Source organism: Strigops habroptila, unplaced genomic scaffold, assembly GCF_004027225.2.
Source record: "Strigops habroptila isolate Jane unplaced genomic scaffold, bStrHab1.2.pri NC_044299.1_ctg1, whole genome shotgun sequence".
NCBI lineage: Eukaryota > Metazoa > Chordata > Aves > Psittaciformes > Psittacidae > Strigops > Strigops habroptila.
Genome location: NW_022651056.1, coordinates 259,520 through 279,065, shown reverse-complemented (window position 1 = coordinate 279,065; position 19,546 = coordinate 259,520). Strand labels below are relative to the sequence as shown.

General features: G+C 52.2%; 1 protein-coding gene and 13 non-coding genes across 15 annotated transcripts in view; 10 read left to right on the top strand and 4 right to left on the bottom strand.

The window, feature by feature from the left end:
- Positions 1 to 407: 407 nt before the first annotated feature.
- On the top strand, positions 408 to 479 carry TRNAE-CUC. The gene has a single exon. It is a non-coding gene; the product is annotated as a tRNA-Glu (tRNA).
- Positions 480 to 746: 267 nt separating this feature from the next.
- TRNAV-CAC lies at positions 747 to 819 on the bottom strand. Its single transcript has one exon. It is a non-coding gene; the product is annotated as a tRNA-Val (tRNA).
- Positions 820 to 1,200: 381 nt separating this feature from the next.
- TRNAL-CAA lies at positions 1,201 to 1,308 on the bottom strand. The gene is made up of 2 exons: positions 1,271 to 1,308; positions 1,201 to 1,246 (listed from the first exon to the last, which is right to left on the bottom strand). It is a non-coding gene; the product is annotated as a tRNA-Leu (tRNA).
- Positions 1,309 to 1,497: 189 nt separating this feature from the next.
- Positions 1,498 to 1,570, bottom strand: TRNAK-CUU. The gene has a single exon. It is a non-coding gene; the product is annotated as a tRNA-Lys (tRNA).
- Positions 1,571 to 1,844: 274 nt separating this feature from the next.
- TRNAV-CAC lies at positions 1,845 to 1,917 on the top strand. Its single transcript has one exon. It is a non-coding gene; the product is annotated as a tRNA-Val (tRNA).
- Positions 1,918 to 2,247: 330 nt separating this feature from the next.
- TRNAE-UUC lies at positions 2,248 to 2,319 on the bottom strand. Its single transcript has one exon. It is a non-coding gene; the product is annotated as a tRNA-Glu (tRNA).
- A 230-nt stretch (positions 2,320 to 2,549) lies between these two features.
- On the top strand, positions 2,550 to 2,621 carry TRNAE-UUC. Its single transcript has one exon. It is a non-coding gene; the product is annotated as a tRNA-Glu (tRNA).
- A 262-nt stretch (positions 2,622 to 2,883) lies between these two features.
- Positions 2,884 to 2,956, top strand: TRNAV-CAC. The gene has a single exon. It is a non-coding gene; the product is annotated as a tRNA-Val (tRNA).
- A 514-nt stretch (positions 2,957 to 3,470) lies between these two features.
- Positions 3,471 to 3,543, top strand: TRNAV-AAC. The gene has a single exon. It is a non-coding gene; the product is annotated as a tRNA-Val (tRNA).
- Positions 3,544 to 4,824: 1,281 nt separating this feature from the next.
- On the top strand, positions 4,825 to 4,896 carry TRNAE-CUC. Its single transcript has one exon. It is a non-coding gene; the product is annotated as a tRNA-Glu (tRNA).
- Positions 4,897 to 5,207: 311 nt separating this feature from the next.
- On the top strand, positions 5,208 to 5,280 carry TRNAK-CUU. Its single transcript has one exon. It is a non-coding gene; the product is annotated as a tRNA-Lys (tRNA).
- A 1,361-nt stretch (positions 5,281 to 6,641) lies between these two features.
- On the top strand, positions 6,642 to 6,714 carry TRNAK-CUU. The gene has a single exon. It is a non-coding gene; the product is annotated as a tRNA-Lys (tRNA).
- A 2,422-nt stretch (positions 6,715 to 9,136) lies between these two features.
- On the top strand, positions 9,137 to 18,839 carry LOC115618872 (E3 ubiquitin-protein ligase TRIM7-like). Of its 2 annotated transcripts, XM_030510827.1 has the most exons (9): positions 9,137 to 9,190; positions 10,195 to 10,621; positions 11,288 to 11,383; positions 12,259 to 12,489; positions 14,195 to 14,217; positions 14,387 to 14,502; positions 15,082 to 15,117; positions 17,247 to 17,358; positions 17,514 to 17,695. In XM_030510827.1, exons 1-9 carry the CDS (start codon positions 9,162 to 9,164, stop codon positions 17,602 to 17,604), a joined length of 1,161 nt encoding a protein of 386 aa, XP_030366687.1. In that variant the 5' UTR covers positions 9,137 to 9,161; the 3' UTR covers positions 17,605 to 17,695. The 2 variants fall into 2 exon arrangements, with proteins under 2 accessions (XP_030366687.1, XP_030366686.1); XM_030510826.1 differs by having other exon boundaries at positions 17,247 to 18,839.
- Positions 18,840 to 19,480: 641 nt separating this feature from the next.
- The window catches only part of TRNAT-UGU, a 73-nt gene continuing 7 nt past the window's right edge, over positions 19,481 to 19,546 (top strand). Inside the window, exon 1 of the tRNA in view lies at positions 19,481 to 19,546. This exon is cut by the window's right edge and continues 7 nt beyond it. This is a non-coding gene — a tRNA (tRNA-Thr).

The following is a 19,546-nucleotide window of genomic DNA, read 5'->3' as shown; positions in this document are numbered from 1 at the left end:
CCAGGAGGATTCACAGCAGGAGCCGCAGAGCCGGAGCTTCTCGTCATGCAACAGCAAGGTGGGATGCCCCAGGGCTGAGCAGCTCCAAACTGGTTCCCAGTAACAAGCTGCATGTAAGGGGTGGTTCTTGCTGGCTTCCCATCCAAAAATCACTGGGATATGGGTAAATCTGATCGCTGAGTGGCCGGGAAATGCCCCATTCCCTGAAGGAAAGCCGAGAGCTGGCTGCAGGGACAAGCTTTGTGCTTGAGGTGCACCCATGTGGGGGTGAGGTGATGAGACAGGGGCAAAGGACCGAAAATAAAGGGAAACGGGGCAAAGGACCGAAAATAAAGGGAAACGGGGCAAAGAACTGCAGGAATCGGTCCAGATCGGGATGTTCAGTGTGCGCTCGGATACATAGGGCCTCCCTGGTGGTCTAGTGGTTAGGATTCGGCGCTCTCACCGCCGCGGCCCGGGTTTGATTCCCGGTTAGGGAAGATGCTTTTTCTCCCCATCCCTGATCCCTTTTTGGGGAAAAAGCTTTTAATTAGCGATGGGTCTTATTTATTGTTTTATGGGTGTTATTTACTATTTAGAAGTTTAATTTAATACGGGTACCGGCGAGAAGTGTTTATCCAAACCGCGCAAAAACCCGGGAGAGGTTGGAAAGGCGGTTTTTTCGGGAAAAAGAGAAAAATTATTAACCATAAAACCTAATACCCCCAGAAAAACAAAATGAAGAAGGGAAAAAAGGGAAAATTGAGTGTTTCTGCCCGGTTTCGAACCGGGGACCTTTCGCGTGTGAGGCGAACGTGATAACCACTACACTACAGAAACGCTGATGGGGGGTTTTCCCGCACTGCCCGTGCTCTGCCCGCACCCTGCCCGCACCCTGCCCGCACATCGCGCTGCACAGGTCGAGCTCCAACCCCCCCAAACAGCCTCCTTCAGGGGACACTCCAAAACCCGCCTTATTTCGGGGGCTGTTTGGCTGATTTTACGCAAACAAGCGGTTTAACCGCTGAGAAGTGCCAAAAAAAAAGGGTCTGAATTCGGTCAAAATTAAGCGAAAATACCCCTTTTTGCGTGTTTCCCACTCCACGCTGGGAAAAATAATATACTTAATATTTGAGGGGTATAATGACCCAGTCTTGGAGTGGTTTCGGCCGGAGGCAGCGAAAATGATGGGTTTTTAGGAATAAACCCCAAAATCTCAGCTGTCAGGAGTGGGATTTGAACCCACGCCTCCACACGGAGACCAGAATTCCCAAGCGCGGGAAGGCAAAGCCTTGAGTCTGGCGCCTTAGACCACTCGGCCATCCTGACGGCAATGAATTTGGGCTGGAAAAGGGAATATAGCGATGCTAAAAAACGAAGGGCTTTTTTTCTTTATTGAGTTGCAGGGGTTTTTTCCTTTTGGGGTTTTACGGTGATTGTCAGAGGGGGAGCACCGAAAAGTCGGGAATTATTTGAATTGCACCTAAATCGGAGGGATGGGGGGGAAGAAAAAGTAAGCGCCCAACGTGGGGCTCGAACCCACGACCCTGAGATTAAGAGTCTCATGCTCTACCGACTGAGCTAGCCGGGCCGGTATAAAGACCTTTTCTGGCCCCATTTTGATGCGGGATTTGGGAGGTTTCGGCCCCTGTGGGAGTGGGGAGAAACCTCAGGAGAGGGGTTAAAAGCGCTGCGAAATGCTTCCTGCTTGGATAAACACTGTCCAAGCAGCAGAAGGCGGAATTCCGTGTGAATTCCTTGGAAAAGCTCCTTTATTGGTGTTGTTTCTTTGTTCCACGCGGTTTTTGGTACCCAAGTGGGGTTAAGGATGGGGATGCGGGCGGGGGAAAGAGGGTCCGTGGTGGGTTTCTGTAGTGTAGTGGTTATCACGTTCGCCTCACACGCGAAAGGTCCCCGGTTCGAAACCGGGCAGAAACAGCCCTTAAATACTCACGTTTTTCCTCCTTTTCATGAGCTTTGCAGATCGATATTCCTCCAAATTCTGGAATGACAGCAGTTGGGAAAATCTGTATAGATAGCCTAAGCTGCAGGACGAGATTTGATTTAGTTTATGCATTATATTTTCCCTGGGAACACACTGCAAAGTCCCACCAGGCCACAGGAATATTATTCTCGCAGAAATAGTTCATCTGTTTTAATTTCCATGGATTTAGAATTGCCTTTTTCTAGAAAAAAGGCAGAAATCCAGCAGAGGCGGGGGGGGGAATTTATAAATTCAGCTTAATTTTAGAAAAATTGAAGCCCTTTTTCCCTGACCGGGAATCGAACCCGGGCCGCGGCGGTGAAAGCGCCGAATCCTAGCCACTAGACCACCAGGGAGCTGCTTTTTTGCCTCAATTTACCAATCCCATAATTTATCTCTGCACATTTAGCAGCCCCCAAACCCCATTCAGCCGCCCCAACGCGTCCGCCTCCCATCAACCCGACAGGAACCGCTTTGCTCCTGCCGCGGACTTAATCAAAATTAGCAAAATTCATTAAATATAACGAAATTAATTAAAAAACTATCCAAATTCATTAAAAACCTTAAGTTTAAAGTCTCCTAGCTCTCCCTGGTGGTCTAGTGGCTAGGATCCGGCGCTTTCACCGCCGTGGCCCGGGTTCGATTCCCGGTCAGGGAAAGTTCCTCTTCCAACACCCAAATTGTTTAAAAGCCATTAATTTTCCTCCCCGGAGTCCCGCAGGATTTCTCTGGCCACATCCCGAATAAAAGCTCGTCTTTCTCGTCCCCTTCAGTGTGGACGGCCACAAAACATACTCATTTTTCTAACGCTAACGGCAAATTTGAGGGGAATTTCCTTAGAAAAGGAGATGGGAGAAGGTGGAAGGAGAGACCTGGCTCCATCCTGTCACCAGTGGGTCACCTCAATCATCCCATATCGCGTTTCTGTAGTGTAGTGGTTATCACGTTCGCCTCACACGCGAAAGGTCCCCGGTTCGAAACCGGGCAGAAACAGCCCTTTTTAGGGGTTTTTTTCTCCCTATCTTGCAGATATTGAAGGATTTGAGTCATTAAGTGTGGGGACAGTGACAATGGAGTGTCATTTAGCTCTGGTCTGGCCAATTGGAGAACGGACCTTGTCCCTGCCCCTTGCAAAGCAATGCTGGCGACTCCTATTCCTTTTGGGACACCTTCATGGTGTGTTTTCTCCCTTAAAAAGCAGTTTTAACTGGGAAATTCCCTCCGGCTATCGAAAGAAACACAGTTTGGTTTCCCTTGGTTGTGTCCATTGCTTTGACCACCCTCAAGACATCACGAAGGGTGGCCCAGATGGGTGTCAGCAAAGGGAGAGGGACAGGTTCTTGTGGTTGGTGGTCTTGGAAGACAAGGAGGGGGAGAAAGGAAAAGCAGAAGAAGGGAAAAAGGAGCGAAAGGATGTGGGAAACATCCCTGGGAACGGGGAAAATTTCATGAAACAACCTTTGTCCTGAATTCCCACAAATAGGACCCCCAGGAGCAGCATTCCCAGGTTTCTGTAGTGTAGTGGTTATCACGTTCGCCTAACACGCGAAAGGTCCCTGGTTCGAAACCAGGCAGAAACACTCCTTTTAGGGGTTTTCTCCCCTCTTCTTCTACCCCTTTTCACCCCTCTCTCCACAACGTGCTTGTACAGACGTTGATGTACTCCTGGAGGTTTAATTTAGTGGTTATTTTGGGGGGGGGTTTGAACCTGAGACCAGTGGATGGGATGGGATGGCTGCTCCGTCGCTTCTTTTACATCCATAATCTTTCACTGTTTGCTTTCCACGTGGATAGAGAGGAATAATTTGCATTTACTCCCTGTTACCTCAGCACATCTCCTCTTTTTCCATCACCAGCCTAGATAGGGATAAAGAAGATCCCTATAGAAGGTCCCTATAGATCCCTATAGAAGATCCCATGCTGTCCCTACCTGAGCTCACACAAAGGGATACCCCTGTTCCCATGGGAACCTGGGACCCCTCACCCCCACCCATGCCCCAGGGGCTCTATTTAAGCTCAGCCCTGGAGCATTCACCCTTTTGCAAGGTGCTTTGGAGGAGCATCTCTGCATGACCATGACTGATCCACCCCATAGGCTGCATTCCTGGCTTGCCTTCAACCCTGCCTGCCCTTGCTCAGGTACCATGAGACAGAGCCTGGGTTGGGAGTTATCCAGTGCTGGGGGTCATCTGCCGAGGGGGTAGAGGTTTTTCTCCCGTATGATGACGAGCAACTCGTTGCTATCCCTGCATGACATTGGTTTTGTTCCTGGGATTCTGCTATTGCTTTGCCTTAAGTGTTTCTTATGGTTCAGCTCCATTCCTGCGTGTTTTACCCAAAGAGCTCATTCTGCTTTGCTCCCAACCAAGCAATAACTTTGCTCCCTTCCCCCCAACACGTTTCGCATTCATTCATCCCACGAATGAGCTGAAATCAATAAGCCTGCGTGGAGGGGGAGTCTCTGCAGTCATGCATTCCTGCTCCTGCATGGAGTTGTTTGTTCTTGGGACATGACCTAGAATAGCAGCCAAAATCTCAGGCTCCACACTCAGTTAACCCTCTGAGCACAACCCACTGGCGTTAACTCTGCCCTGAACTGTGCTCAAACATGGGAAAGATGCCTAAAAACCAGGAAAACCCAGGAAATTCTCATGAATCCCAAGCATCAGACAGATCCCCTTGTAGCAACAGCATCTTCCACAGCTCTGCATATGTTTCTGCTCCTTTTCACGCTTAAATCACACCTAAGAAATGGAGGAACTTGGAGCTTCTGGGATGTTTTTCACCCAACTGAATGCACTGAGATGAATGCCCCCCCCATACCTAGCGTTATACTGGGGGTTAAAAAGAGATGCTGTAGCTCCCTGGTGGTCTAGTGGTTAGGATTCGGCGCTCTCACCGCCGCGGCCCGGGTTCGATTCCCGGTCAGGGAAAAGTGTTTTTTGGGTGTTTCTTTCTCTACCTTTTATTTTAATTTAGCAGAACCCGCTGTACAACGTGCGCAACCCGCACCCCCCCCTTCCCCTTTTCCCCGCTATCCGGCGCCAGAGCGCTTCCTGGTGCTGAGTCTGGCCGGATGGGACTTGGAACAGCGGGAGGAACAACCCAGCCCCGCCAGGATGGGGCTTTTCCTGCTGTATTTTGTCTCCAGAGACCCCCCCATCCCAAAATCCCCCCCTTGTCCATCGCACCGGCTGCGTCCTGGCCGCTGCTCACAAGCTGCGCCAGCGGGGGCTTATATAGGGCCCGGCTAGCTCAGTCGGTAGAGCATGAGACTCTTAATCTCAGGGTCGTGGGTTCGAGCCCCACGTTGGGCGCTTTGGCTTTTGCCTCTCATCAAAACTTTTAGGGGTGTCCTGCACAGGACGCAGCACCAAGCTGGGAGATCTCATGGGTAATGAGGTTTGTTTCCAACAAATCCAGTGTCATATGGGAGTAGAGGTGGGCTTCCATTGCTTTGAAAGGTGGAAAGATTGCCCTTTTGTCTGCCTTCCTTTTCACCCTTTCCATCACTTTAAATTCTCCTTCCACCTCTGACACTGCAGAGTCCTACCTGCTCTCATCTCAAACCCCAACGTTATGCTATTTATTATTGCTTTATGCAGTCTTTGAGCCTTGTAAACCTCTCCAAACTAGAACTGGGTAATAAAGAGGAGCAAAATCCAGCCCCAGGTGAACAACAGGGTGTAACCTGCTCTCAAAGCGCCTGATAAGTCCCAGGAAATCCTCATTCTTTGGCTTACAACGCTTCTAAACACATACATTTAATAAATGTAATACCCTATTTTGTCATATTTACTGCCATAGATTGAGGCATCCTTTGTGGTTTAGACCAAAGCCTTTTGCTCAACGACAGGGGATACACCCCATGTAAGAGCAAAGTGACCACTGTTTTACAGCAGAGATAAGAACAAGCTGAGCTCTGGCCTGGGGAAGCATTACACTGTGCTTCTCTCCAAGTTATCCACACCAGGATGTGTATTGAGCTCATGCAGGGACCCAGCCCTCTGGGAACTTCCTCCTCTTGTTCTTTGGTTTTGGCTGCCTGGAGTTGAGCTTCATGCTTGAGGAAATGTGGGTATCGTCTGTATTGGTGCTGTCAGCACCGGAGCAGCTGCGTTAACACTGGGTTGGGTCGGTGCAGGTGAAGCCAAAGGGCTTGGAAACGAGCAGGGAGGTTTCTTAGGATCATGTCCGTTAGTTAAGGCCATAACCACACAGTTTCACCCCTCCGCAAGACTGTGGGCACTGATTCCTCCGCACAAAGGGAGGTTAAAGAGCCCTGGCCTGGCCCTTGCGCTGAATGAGGCCGTGTCCATGGAGGAGCCGTGTTTGCCCAGGTGTGAGCAGCAGCATTGTTCCCACCGAACAATGTCCCCCGTTGGCTCCGAGGTCGTTCAGGTCCTGGATCAGCGCTGGGGAGGGATAAAGGCAGCGGGGACCGGAGCCGGGGGGAGCTCAGACCACGGAGGGGAAGCAGAGTCTGGTAAGGGACCTTCTCTGGGGGCTTATTTGGGGTTTGGTTTGTGTCTCTTGGCGCCACCCCAACACACCCCCAAAACCTCCCATTCATTTGAATCCCCCTATTTCTATACCCATAAAATGGGGTTTTTTTGCTGAATCAGCATCAAATGTACCCTTTTGGGGAGAAAACCGGCAGAAATGGGGCATTTTGGGAGCCCGGCTAGCTCAGTCGGTAGAGCATGAGACTCTTAATCTCAGGGTCGTGGGTTCGAGCCCCACGTTGGGCGCTTGGAGTTGTTTTTATTTGCCCAAATCTGCCTGGTTCTGGGTGCAAGATGCTGGTGCTGTGTCTAAGCAAGAGGTGGAGGCATCTTAGGATGTATTTCTACTCATTTTGCCTCAGAAAGGGCATCACAAACCTCTGTGCTATGAGGGCTTTGCCTAATTGGTTTCCCTCCCTGCTAAAGGCTGATGACTGAGGAAACTCATTACAGGGATTAACGAAGCACCCGAGCCGTTCTCATCCATAGGTAACCCTGTGCTGGGAGATCAGGATCCATCCCCTTTCCCAAGATGAAGGTGCTCTTCGTGGGGTTGACCCTTGCTCTGTGCATTGGGGTTGGTAAGTGGAGGGTCGCAGTTGAGTGGGACTTAATAAGGGGCAGGGGAACATCTGATGGTGGTTGGATGGGTCTTGCCAAGCTCAGGGCAGGGATCTGTAGGACAGGGGTTACACATCACCAAGCTCTTGTTCCATGAGTGAAGGGGACATTTGGTCCCTTCCCTGGTGGTCCACATCTCCTTTGGGGTCCCCCCATCTCATTGTAGGGGTGTTTGAAGCAAACCCCCCCCCCCCGGCTCTGCAGAATGGAGCCCAAGTTCATCCCCCCTTCTCTGCCTGCTGCAGTTGAGGCTCTTCAATGCAAGGTCTGCAAGTACAAGATCCCCTTTGTCGGGTGCTTCCGGGGAGCGAATGAAACGACTTGTGAGCGGAGGGAGAAATGCGCCATCATCAAAACCTCCCTGGGTACGATGGGGGGGTCAAAGCCACCCGTTTCCTTTGGTCGGGAGGGTTGTGCTTGTCTTTGGGAAGCTAAAATGGTTTGCAGAATGAATGAGGATGCAGTGATGCGCCTGATGTGGGGAAGGGGCCACATCCCTTCTCTTGGTGGACGCTGCCCTATGTAGGGGTGAAAGAGTCCCTTTTAGACCAAGGAGAGACTCAGTCTCCCTCAGTGGGTCTTGTCTATGTGGGAACGTGCCTCATGTAGCTCTTTCTCCTCATTCAACCAAGCAAGGTGTGACTTTATGCGGGTTTAAGGGGCTGGTTTCTTACCTGTTGACTTCACAGTTCTCATTGTCTGGTTTGGGTTGAAGGGACTTTAAAGCTCATCCAGTTCCAACCCCCAGGGACACCTTCCACTAGAGCAGGTTGCTCCAAGGTCCAACCTGGCCTTGAAGCCCATCATCGGGTTGTATTAGCTCAGTGCTGCTCCCTTCTAACCACGGCCCCTCTCCCAGGGAAGGTGACCCTTTACTACCAGCAAGGCTGCACCTCTGCCATGAACTGCGGCCGGGAACGGGCGTCCGATGCCGAATCCCGCCTGACATCCCGGTATTCCTGCTGCGAGACCGACCTCTGCAACGAGGAGTGGGATGAGGACCCCACAGACTAGCCTGGGGCAGGGTGGCGTGGCCGTTTCAATGCTATGAGCTCTCCAGCTGATCCCAAAGGATTCCCACCCCGCATTGGGATGGTGGGACCCACTCTGCGCATCTGGCCTTGGCTTTTCCAGCTCGAGCAATAAACCTGCAGGTTATAACCAGCGGCTGAGCCTGGCTCCTGCGTGCTTCCCTTCTCCTGTTCACAGCTCTCCAGACTCAGCATTCCTGGTGGTCTGGAAGCAGCTCGTGGCCCCTGAACATAATCCTGCAGCTCCAACCCCAAGGGCAAGCCAAGGTGCTTTCTCCCGCTTGCTTCCCATTCGTTTTCCTACAGCGCAGGGCTGGGAATTTCATTATTGGGAACTAAGAGAGCATCAGGGAGGTGCTGGAAGCCAAGAGAAATAGGGGATGTGTGCATTTAACAGGTGTTTATTTCACTTGTGCAAAAAACACGCTTAGGGTTGTATTCTCCTTGTATTTCCCCCCTCTTCCCTGCTGTTCTGGGTGTCCCGACCTCTCCTTACCCAAAGCCACCCATGGTCGGTGGGATTTGTCCTGCAGGAGATGTTTCTGCCCTTCTTTGCCCCGAATATGAGCTGGGATATGAACCAGTCACTGATGGCTTTGGAGGAGGGAGGAAAAGCTTCACTCCCGGAGCCGCCTGGAATGGGAGACAGGACATTGGAGCGGGTCTGGGCTTGGGGACAGGTGGAGGGAGGTGCTGGAAACGTTATCCCTGCTCCGGGCAGGGAAAAGCGCCTTGGCACAGAGGAGGGGAGCAGAGCCCAGGGGAGGAGGAGGAGGGAAGGAGGCCAGTGGGTGCCCAGGATAGATGCAATGGGGGAGGGAAAGGAATGGTAAGTGAGATGGGAACGGGGGGGGATGATGATGTGACGGAGGGGACAAGTGCGGCCGCCGCGGGCTGGGGAGGAGCAGGAGCTGGAGCAGCACCGAGATGTCGGAAGCATCCCGGGCTCCGTGGGCTGCATCCCGCTGGGAGCCCTCAGCCCCCCGGCTCGGCCCCCCCACCAGCACCTTCTCCATGCAGAAGGTTGGGAGGTTTGGGAGGATGCCCCTGTCCTACGCCTCTGCTCCGAGGTACGTGGGGTTAGCAAGGGGAGGGCGGTGGGATGCGCTTGTCCGGGTGTCCTGGGGCTGCCTCTCCTCTCTTTCCTATCCCCACCTTGTTCTCCTGCTTTTCCCATTGCCCATTCCTCCTGTCGAGGTGCCTCATTCCCTTTCCTTGCTGTTTCAGCATCTCTGGGTAGGGTATGGATTTCTCTGCAGCTCATAAGCCACCACCTCATCCTTTTGCACAGAGTTGTTTCTATGGTGAAAAATGCCTGGATGACATGGGGAGAATGTGTAGTTTGTGTTTATTTATGGATGAGGAAAAATGGGAGGTGGGAGAGAAAGCTATTTCCCTTCCATAGGGAGTGATATGTGTGTATGTGTATAAACATATATTGATATATACGAGAAGGGAGGTGGGTTTTCCACAGGGGTGGAAATGGTGGGCTGCAGAGAAATGGGATTTGGGAAGCTCCCCCCCACCCCCATCTTGATATATGGACTTTACGTCCCTGTGTATTCCCTTTCTCCTGTTGCTTTTTATGGCCCCTCTTGAGCCCTTGGGCTCAATCAAGTCATCTGAGTCCCTGGCTGAAGCATCGAGGGCAAAACAGGTCTCTAATGGGAGCTCAGATGGTCACCTGGACCAAAGCCTAGAGCAGCTGCTAAACAGGGCTCTGAGCTTGCATTTAGCACCAGGTCAGCCAAAAAGCAACAGGAGCCGGCCCTGGTGGCTGTATCCCAATTGATTTCCCTTTTCCCACCTGAAAAGAACACCCAAACCGACCAGAAAGGACAGGGGGAGCCCGGGATTTGTGAGGGAGACGAGGGCAGGATGTGTTCCTTCTTGCTCTTCCCTCCATCTATATGTTGTCCCCAATGCCGGGGTCTTTGCTACTGGTTTAAAGAAACCGGATAGAGCAGAAGTGACCTCGGCGGCTCGTTCCTGGAAGAGGAACGCCCACAGGGGGCTGGATGCCAAGTATTCATGCTCCCAGTGCAGCCCTGCCGCAATCAGTCCTTGCCTGCAGGAAGGAGGCCATGGCCGCGGTATTCCTGCCCGGCAACCTCCAGGACGAAGCCACTTGCTCCGTGTGCCTGGAGTTCTTCAAGGACCCCGTGTCCATCGAGTGCGGGCACAACTTCTGCCGGGCGTGCATCATCAAGAGCTGGAAGGACCTGGAGATGGACTTCCCCTGCCCGCAGTGCAGGGAGGTCTTCCAGCACAAGAGCTTCCGACCCAACCGGCAGCTGGCGAACATGTCCGAGATCATCAGCCAGTTCACGCTGCGCGGGGCCAAGGGCGCAGAGGAGGACGGGCTCTGCGGGAAGCACCGGGAAGCGCTCAAGCTCTACTGCAAGGATGACCGGAGAACCATCTGCGTGGTGTGCGACCGGTCCCGCGAGCACCGCCCGCACGCCGTCGTGCCCGTCGACGAGGCGTCCGAGGAGTACAAGGTACGTGTCCGTCCGTCCTTCTGCCTCTCAGTGCATTCAACACCATGTTCTTGTTGCATGATGCTCAACCTCCCCTGTGCTCAACGAGCCAGTTGATGCGTTCTGGCTTTCCAAAGCCCTGGAAAACCTGTGTCCCCTCGTGCATTCACACAATCCCCACAGTTTGGGATTAAATGGGGCAAGCAGGAGGCTGTGGGAGCGTTTCCTCCATGCAAGCTCCCGCACAACAGCGCTGGGCTCAAGCCAAGCTGCAAACACAACCTGCAGGCACCCACCTTATCAGCAGGGCAACACCGGACTCAGCAAACACCCGCGTCTATTTTGGGGCTGGGCGAGCATCCAAAGGTGAACCCGAGTTGGTTAAAGCCAGTCTGAGGTTGCCAAGAGCAAAGGTGGGGGAGGCAGCGGCCGATGAGAGCAGCGCCTGTATCCTCCGCTGGCATCCTCGGGCTCCTTTCTGTGTCTGCTGCACGTGTGGGAGCTTGTGCTGATGTTTGGGTTCAAATGTGGGTGTCCGTGAGCTGAGCCAGTGCCTGCACCCTGTGTTTCCCTTGCAATCCTGCTTGTCCTTGCACAGCCACAAAGAACACACATTGTGCAGGGTGGATACTGCAGCGAAGGAAAGGAAGAAACCCCAGAAACAGCCTCTTCTTTCCTTGTTCCTAGGAGAAAATCCAGGGCCGCTTGGATTTCCTGAAAAAGGAGAGGCAGGAGCTGCTGGAGTTCAAAGTGAACGATGACAAGAAAACCCAGGAGCTCCTGGTGCGTGCCCGTAGTCGGTGCTTGGGGGTGGTGGGGAGGAAGGTCGAGGTTGGGGCTTTATTCCATCTGGAAGGGCTTGAAATAGCATCATCCTGCCACGAGCTGTGGTGTCACACATGGCACAAAAGGCAAAGCATGAAGGTCCAACAGGTCTGGGGGGACCTGTTGGACCTGTAGAGTGAAGCAAACACATTCAACCTTATCCGTGCTGCCAAAGGGAGCGTTTCCTGGAGCAGAATGTTCCCATTTGCACCAGGTTTGGTCTTCTCGGAGGAGCTTGTTGGTCTGTTTGTGATGACAGCACAAGGAGGAGCTGGGTTGCAGCAGAGCTGAGGAGCAGGAGGTCACAGCAAGGCAGGAGCTGGGGTTTACATGAGCATATAGATGCTTCCAGGGAGGGGGAAATGATGCTCCAAGTGGGTTCTCCTACACAACCCCTTCTCCCAGTTTGGGTGGTGGGACCAGCAGGTGATGACAGGGACTAAGGAAACCTCTTGGCCACTGATTCCCAACCTCTGCTTTAAGTGCTGATTAACTCCCCACCAAGATAAAGGGAGATCAAGGGAGGTAAAGGAAGCCTGTGCCAAGCGTAGAAGAGAAAACCCACCTAAGGTCTTGCTGTGGAGGTGATCTGCTGCCCCAGACATGGTTTGGTACCTCTTCCCTCCAGAGCAGGGTGTGGGGATGCAGCTGCAATGGAGATAATGGCTGTTTGTGGCCTTTGCTCTCCATCCCCACCTCTTTCCAAGGCCTTTGTCCTGTTATGCATCGTGCACTATCCAGCCTCACAAGCAGTGATGTTGGTGGGTGCCCCATCCCCACCCCAATCACTGCACCAGCTTGAACCCCTTTGTCTCGCTGTGTTTGGTGGCCAGAAAACCATCGAGAGCGAGCGGCAGAAGCTGCTCTCAGAGTTCGAGAGGCTGCGGCAGTTCCTGCACGACCAGGAGCACATCCTGCTGGGGCAGCTGGAGAAGATGGAGAAGAACATCGCCAAGAGGCAGAACGAGAACATCACCGACCTCTCCAAGGAGATCACGCTCCTCAACAAGCTCATCACGGAGCTGGAGGAGAAAATCCAGCAGCCCATGCTTGAGTTCCTCAAGGTGAGGTGCTGGCTGTGAAATGAGCCTCCAGGGCTCTGAGGAAAGGCCTTTCTCCATCCCTTCTAATGTGGTTCTGGGTCCTGTTAGAGGTATTTTGGGGGATAAATGTGCTTATTTCCCCCATCTTCAATGAGCAGTGTCTGAGATACGCCATCAATAACACACAGCAGCGCTCTCTGGCTCAGGAACATCCTGCAGCAGAGGTTTGCTCTTCGTATCCAATAGCCTCTAATACCATTTTCTTCCATGACTTAGTCTGGACCTTTCTAGCACCCATAAATTCCCATTTCAAGGTGTTCAAAGCTGGATTAGACCTTGCATGAGGAGGCACCACAGCTAGGTCCTCAAAGAAAGCACCTCCTTTGATGAGCTTGTAAGATCTGTGGCCAGCTCACAATGTCCACTCGTCCAGGTTTGGAATGGAGCTGGAGTACGGAGCACATGGAGCTGGGCTCAGCAGGACAAGGCTCCTCGCCAGGTTTTACAGTCCTGGCTGCAGAGGGTTGGCCAGGACCTGAAAGCAGAGCTGGGTTTCAAGTCCAGATGAGCCATTAACCAAGCTGGAAAGTATGAGGGAGGGAGCAGATGGGCTCCAGGTATTGATTGCACTGCAAAGAAAGAAGCTGGAGCCCATCCAGCCCCCTCCTCGTTAGCCAAACTCTCCTTTGCAGCTGAAGTGGGGTTTGGAAAGCAAACCTGAGCTGCCCATCCCAAGATCAAGTAGTCCTGTCCCCTACCCCATGGCAAGAGGCCAACGGGGACCTTTTAAGTGGCCATGTGTTGATTGAAGTCATCACGCAATCAATCTGGTGCACACATTGATCCCCATGGGGTTAAATTCCCTCCGAGGCAGCTCTGTCAATATTTGCAGATGGTTTCGGGACTTGGCCATGGGTGAAAACTGGTTCCACGTGGGCTTTGCTCGGCCACCACCATTGTTCACAGCCCTGACCTGGAACAATGGGGGAGCTTTGCCTTTTAAAGCTGATGCTATCCAGCTCCAGGGCCCTTTTCCACTCCCTAGGCTTGGCTTTGAGTCACGTCCAATGTTCTCACCACGGTTTACACCCTTCTAAACTCCTCTTGGTGGTGATGGAGACATAGATGTGCAAGTTTAATGCCAGCTTTCGAGGTGGTCAAGTTATAGCAGATGATGTCCCTTTGGCTCTTAGGTGGCTGCTTGTCTTTCTGTATCTCAAGCCTTCACACGAGAGGTTGATGGGCCCTTCTTGGAAGTAGGAGACCCTGGGAGCCCCTCAAAGGCTGCCAGATGCCTGCACTTGGCTCACAACAGCAACGCTCAAATACTGGGATAGGAACCAGAGAGCTTTTTGCAGTCACCGTCATTGGAGATACCCCTAAATTACTTGGCTAACCTGGCATGCTTTGAGCAATGGGGTGGATAAGAGACCTGCAAAGCCACCTTCCAACCCAAGCCATATGATGATGCTGTGGGCACAAAGCTGGACTATTGTGGACCAAGCACTATTTGGAAGGCTTGGTCCCCCCCAAAAGCAGCTGGTCTTTAGTCTCTGGGTGAGCTCTGGGAGGACCGTGGCCTTCCAAAGCTGGAAGCAAAGATCCGAGGCATGGATCCATGCCTGTTGTTGCAGCCATAAGGGATGGATGTCTCAGCTGGGTTTAATGGGGAGATGTAGGGCACATTGCACAGGGGTTTCACTCGGTCTCTCTTCTTCCTTTCTAGGATGTAATGAGCATCATAAGCAGGTATGGAGCGCTGCTTCCCCCCCTCTTTCATGCTTTCCCCCCTCCCAACACTGTTTGAAGGTCAGTGTTTGCAGTCCAGATGCCGGAGGGAGGCACTGTCAGCTGCAGATGGGAAGGAAACGGGGGAATAGCAGTGATTTCCTTATTGCTTTGCCTTTTCCCTTTGCAGAAGTGACGATGTGAAGTGCCAGAAGCCTGTGCCCGTGTGCACGGACATGAAGATGCACATCTGCAACTTCTCCCTCAAGACCGTTGTCCTTGAGAAGGTCCTAAAGAAATTCAGGGGTACGTGGAAGTAAATCCGTGTGTTTAAAATAGGCCTTTTCCAGGCATTGGGACAAGGGATGAGGAGCACTGGGGATGCTGCGGATGGCTCGAGGTCCCTGGCAACAGCGCTGAAATAGGGTGAATCCTGTTGGAAAGGGCTTCTGGAGATGTGCTGCCAGCCAAGGAGTTTGTTAAAGAGGGAAAAATGAGCCTGACCCATCAGTTTTAGCGCAATAAACCTCCGATTTTCCCATCCCGGTTACTTGGAGGCCGGGATTCCCAAGCCAACCCCTTGCAGCAGCGCAGCAAAGCCACAAGATGGTGCTGAGGGATTTGGGGAGGAAGCAGGACAGGGGAAATAAGGCTTAACCAGATCCTACGTTCTCTTCATGTCCGGAAGCTTTGGTTATTTAAAACTTGGACAAATTAACCTATATTTAGGTCAGGAATTGCCCCATTGTGGGAGCTGGTGTTGCTCCATCCTCAGCCCTCACTACCACGCCAATGTTAGCAATTTGGTGTATGTAAAGGTCCCCAAACAGGGGGGTTTGTGCTCTCTCGGTGTCACCATTGACTCGTCTTGTCTTTTCCTTGCAGACAACCTGCGCGATGAGCTGGGACGAGGTGAAAAAGGTAAAGGGAAAACCGTTCGGATGTAGCGCCCCGGAGCAAAGACCTGAAATTGTGGTTGTATTTTGCAAAGCCAAAGAGAGGGCTGAGAAGAAGAAGGATAAAACAAGAGGGGAAAAAAGGCACGCTGGGTTTCCTCTTTTGGGTTAATTTCTTCTCTCTCGATGATTTGCAGGTCCAGCCTGCTCAGTTCCAGAGTCAAAAGACGGCGTTTCTAGCTGACGCCGGGGATCTGATGGCTCAGCTAGGTCCTTTCTGCCTGTTTCCCCTTAAAACTGCAGTGTGGAGGAGCAAGAACAGATATTTGAACCCCCCTGCAATGGATTCAGACCCTTTCAAGCCACAACTTGCCTTAAACCTGCCAGATTTACCCTGTGGTCGGGCTGCTTTTCCCACCAGGGTTTGGGGTGGGTGGTGTGAGCTGCTCCAGCTGCCTCAAATCCTATGGGAAGCTGTTGGAATGGTGCCTGTGGGCAAGGGGCTTGGCAAAGCACAAGGGGAAAGGCTGAGGACCACCATAGGAAAGCAGAACAGCGACAGGACCCTCACTGCATGTCCATGGTGGTGTGTGTGCATGTGTTGAGGTGTAACCGCTGGTGCGTTGTCCCAGCAAACCCTATGGAAGCAAAGTGGGGCACAGCTTATGCTGCAGGGAGCTGGGGGATCGAGGGCAGCCAAAGCTTCAATCCCTCTCCTTAGTTCACCCTTCCCAAGAGCTTTGGATGCTCTTAGTTTTAGGTGGGGTCATGGGATTCTTTGTTTTAAATCAAGCCAAATTTGAGTCGAAGCTCAGACCCAAATCCCAACACCTTCAGCGGCTGGACATGTAAGAGGAAGGAGAGAAAACACCTTTTAAAACAAGGGAATTTGCTCATCCAACCCATTTCCCCTAACTTCTGGTGATAGACCTTGAAAGCACTATCTCCTGGTCCTACAGAATAGTCCAAAATGCAGGAGATGCCAATGTCCCAGTTTTGGGGAGGTGCTTAAGTTCTGAAGGAACAAAGGACCTACCCTTTCCCGTGGTTGCTATTGCTTTTCTGACCCCTATGAAACACCACGAAGCTTTCAATCCCATCATGGGTCTTTTTGGACACATTTCAGCTCCTAAAGTCCCATTTAGATACCCCAAAGAGGTGTCGTTCGTTCACTCATGGCAGCTTTGCTGACTACAACCACAATCTGAGGTCACTCCCGTGCTCGCCGTTCCCTTTGAGCCTGGTTTTGGAAGGGGGAATAGATGTTTGTATCCACCTTCATCCACATGCATGTTTTAGATGGGATCTGCTGTGTAAAGATGCCCTTAGGTCATGGCTTTCCATGGGGACTTGTCATCATGGGGTGGTTTGGGGATGGATACTCAGCAATCTGTGATCTGAGGGGTGTGTGTGCCCCATCCTGGGTGTTGGACATTGGATGAGCCAGAAACAAGGACAAAAATCAATCTATTTGGGGTAAAAAGTCTTGATCTAAGGTCCATTTTTACTGTATGCAATTGCCAATCATTTGCATGTGGATTTATTGTGTTCTTTGCTCCAAGTGTCCTTATATTGTTGTTACCCCATTAGTTTTGCCCTCCCATGGTGGGGTATTGGGGTGTCAACGTGAGAGGACAGTGTTTGAGAGGTGCTGGTGTTGCTGAAGGATCATGAGCTGATCAAAGAGCCAAAGGCAGTTGTGGGTCTCCCTTTAGGACATCCTGAACCACATCTTGGTCCTCATTTACCATGGTTTGCTTTGCTGTGATGTTCTTCACCTTTACCTGATGGTGAGGACGTGAAAAGGGTGAGGTAGATGCTCATCCCATGCCTTTAACTGAGACCTTCATCACCCACCTCTAGAGAGAAGGAGCACATTTGTTAGCACCTAAAATGACTCCTCTTATAACTAGCCCCAAGCCCCAGGCTTCCTGCAGAGTCAATGGCGAGAGGAGGCACCTCAAGAACCTCCAAGCCAAGCCAACGTTGAAACTTGGCTTTCCTTCCCCACAGGCTGCCCGGGGAGCTGAAGAGGAGCAGTTGTTGAGGTTGGGATGTGGTGATTGAGGTTGGGAAGTGCTTCACCCCCCCAGCTCAGGCTTTTATCTGTTACCATTCTCATTGAGTTATCCCTGTCCCTGCTGTCACCAACAGAGGACCTGACCCTGGACCCCGACTCTGCAAACCACCTCCTCATCCTTTCCGCCGACCTCAAGAGCGTGAGGATGGGCTGCAGGAAGCAGGAGCTGCCCGATAACCCCAAGAGGTTCGACACGAACTCGCGGGTGCTGGCCACCACGGGCTTCAAGTCGGGAAGACACTACTGGGAGGTGGAGGTGGGCGCCTCGGACGGGTGGGCTTTCGGGGTGGCCAAAGAGTCCGTCAGGAGGAAGGGGCTGACGCAGTTCTCCCCCGAAGAAGGGATCTGGGCAGTGCAGCAGAATGGAGGTCGCTATTGGGCTGTCACCTCGCCCCAGCGCACGCCGCTGTGCCTCAGCCAGAAGCTCAGTAAGGTCAGGGTCTACCTGGATTATGAAGGGGAAGAGGTTTCCTTCTACAACGCCGACAACATGCAGCACATCTTCACCTTCAACGTGGCCTTCCAGGAGAAGGTGTTCCCCCTCTTCTCCGTCTGTTCCACCATCACCTACATCAAACTGTGCCCATGAGGCTTCTCTGAGGACCTGGCCCCGTGGTCTTCACTGGATGAGCACAAGAGACTCTTGAATCAGCCGTGCAGCCCAGATCAGCTGAGAGAGGGATGGGTAACCAGGTAGTGAGGGGAAACCATCCCAATGAGGAGCACAGTGAGGATGCTCAGCCCCTTTTGCTGGGCTCTATGAGCGGTTAGAAGGGACCCAGCTGGAGTTTCTGGCTTCTTTCCTCCTTGCTCCTGCTGGGAAGGTTGGTCCCCGGTGAAGGGGAGGTACCTGGTCACTTATTCCAGCTGCTCCTCCTAAAATCTGCAATAATAACGTACTCCCAAGGCTATTTTTGTGATGCTGATGTGGGGGTCTGAGCCCTCCCAGGTGATCTAAACCCCAAGGCCACCAAGATCTGACCCGTCTTGGAGTCAAGATGGGGTTGAAGAGATGCTGTGAGCTTTCGGTTGCCCTCTCCATCAGCTTCGAGTGCTTCAGTTCTCCGTGCAGGGCAGGAAGGAGGTGTCGCTGCTACTGTGGGAAAGGCTGAAAGGTGCTTGGTTTTCTGTGAACCCACAGAAGTTCCTGTTGCTCAGGTGTTTTTGGCCACTGGACATGAGCAAGAGCCATGTTTCTGAGTGTTGGTGCTCCTGTGTAACTCCTCCTGAGGTCCCCTCTGGGCAGAAGATGGTTTCATTATAACCCCTCAAGGGTTTCCTGCTTTGTCCATAGTGATGTAGACTTTGGGTGCCGAACCTTGTGTTTCCTCTTCACTGCTCCCTTCTCAGCAAAGCCACCCATTTACCTTCATCTCCTGTTTTCTTTTCCTCTGGCAATCCTCCCTTTTGCCAAGAGAGCAGATGTTTCACGTGGGCTTTCCTTGGGTCACCATGGCTTTTGCCAAAACAAAGCAGCCTTTACAACATAATAAGTGTTTTATTGTCCGAAGTGACGAAACCCGCGATTTCTGGTTTGGGGACATTGCTGGTTGGTTTCTTAACCTCTTCTAATAACCTGCAACCCTCAGGAAGCGAAACAACATCTGACCCTCCCAGGCTGTTCCTAGCCCATGTGCTGGCAATAAAATGTGAAGGTGCTACCTGCACTGGTCTTCTCCTGTTCATTATTCCCAGCTGCTGACAGGCTGGAGACCATCAGAAGTGTGGGTTGAAGGATTGTCCTGCTTGGAATTTAAGTCTAAAGAAAGAATTTAAGTGGAAGCATGTATATGTGTATACACATATATAGGGGTGAAGGCATTTATACATATTGGGGTGGTTTTCCCCCCCCACATCTGTTTATGTTAAGCACAAACCCAACATCTGCATATTCCCCAGGTTGAGGAAGCTGAAGATAAAGCCTGAGTCGGCCTCTATCTTCAGAGGGGAGGGATGGGCATCACCCCTGTGTTGTTGCAGCAGCAATATGGAGCTTTCCTGCTCTAATTTGGCCAGACCTTCTCAAATAAAGAACGAGAAGATGCTGGATGTGCCAAGGGCTGAACCCTGCCCCTCACAGGGGTTCGGGGTGGGGGCTGAACCCCAATTTCTGGTGTTACAGGGGTGTAGGTTCACAATCAGCGGTGGCTTCTGGCCATGCAGTGCTCCTGCTTGTCCCTGTGTTCAGCGGAGCTGCGCCAGGCCGGTGTCTGGGACAAGTATTGGGGGTGATGAAGGTTTTGGGGTGATAAAAGCAGTTTTGGGGTTCCCCCCTGGTGACCATAGTGAAAGAGCAGCTAATCATTGTGGCTCCATAGCTCAGGGGTTAGAGCACTGGTCTTGTAAACCAGGGGTCGCGAGTTCAAATCTCGCT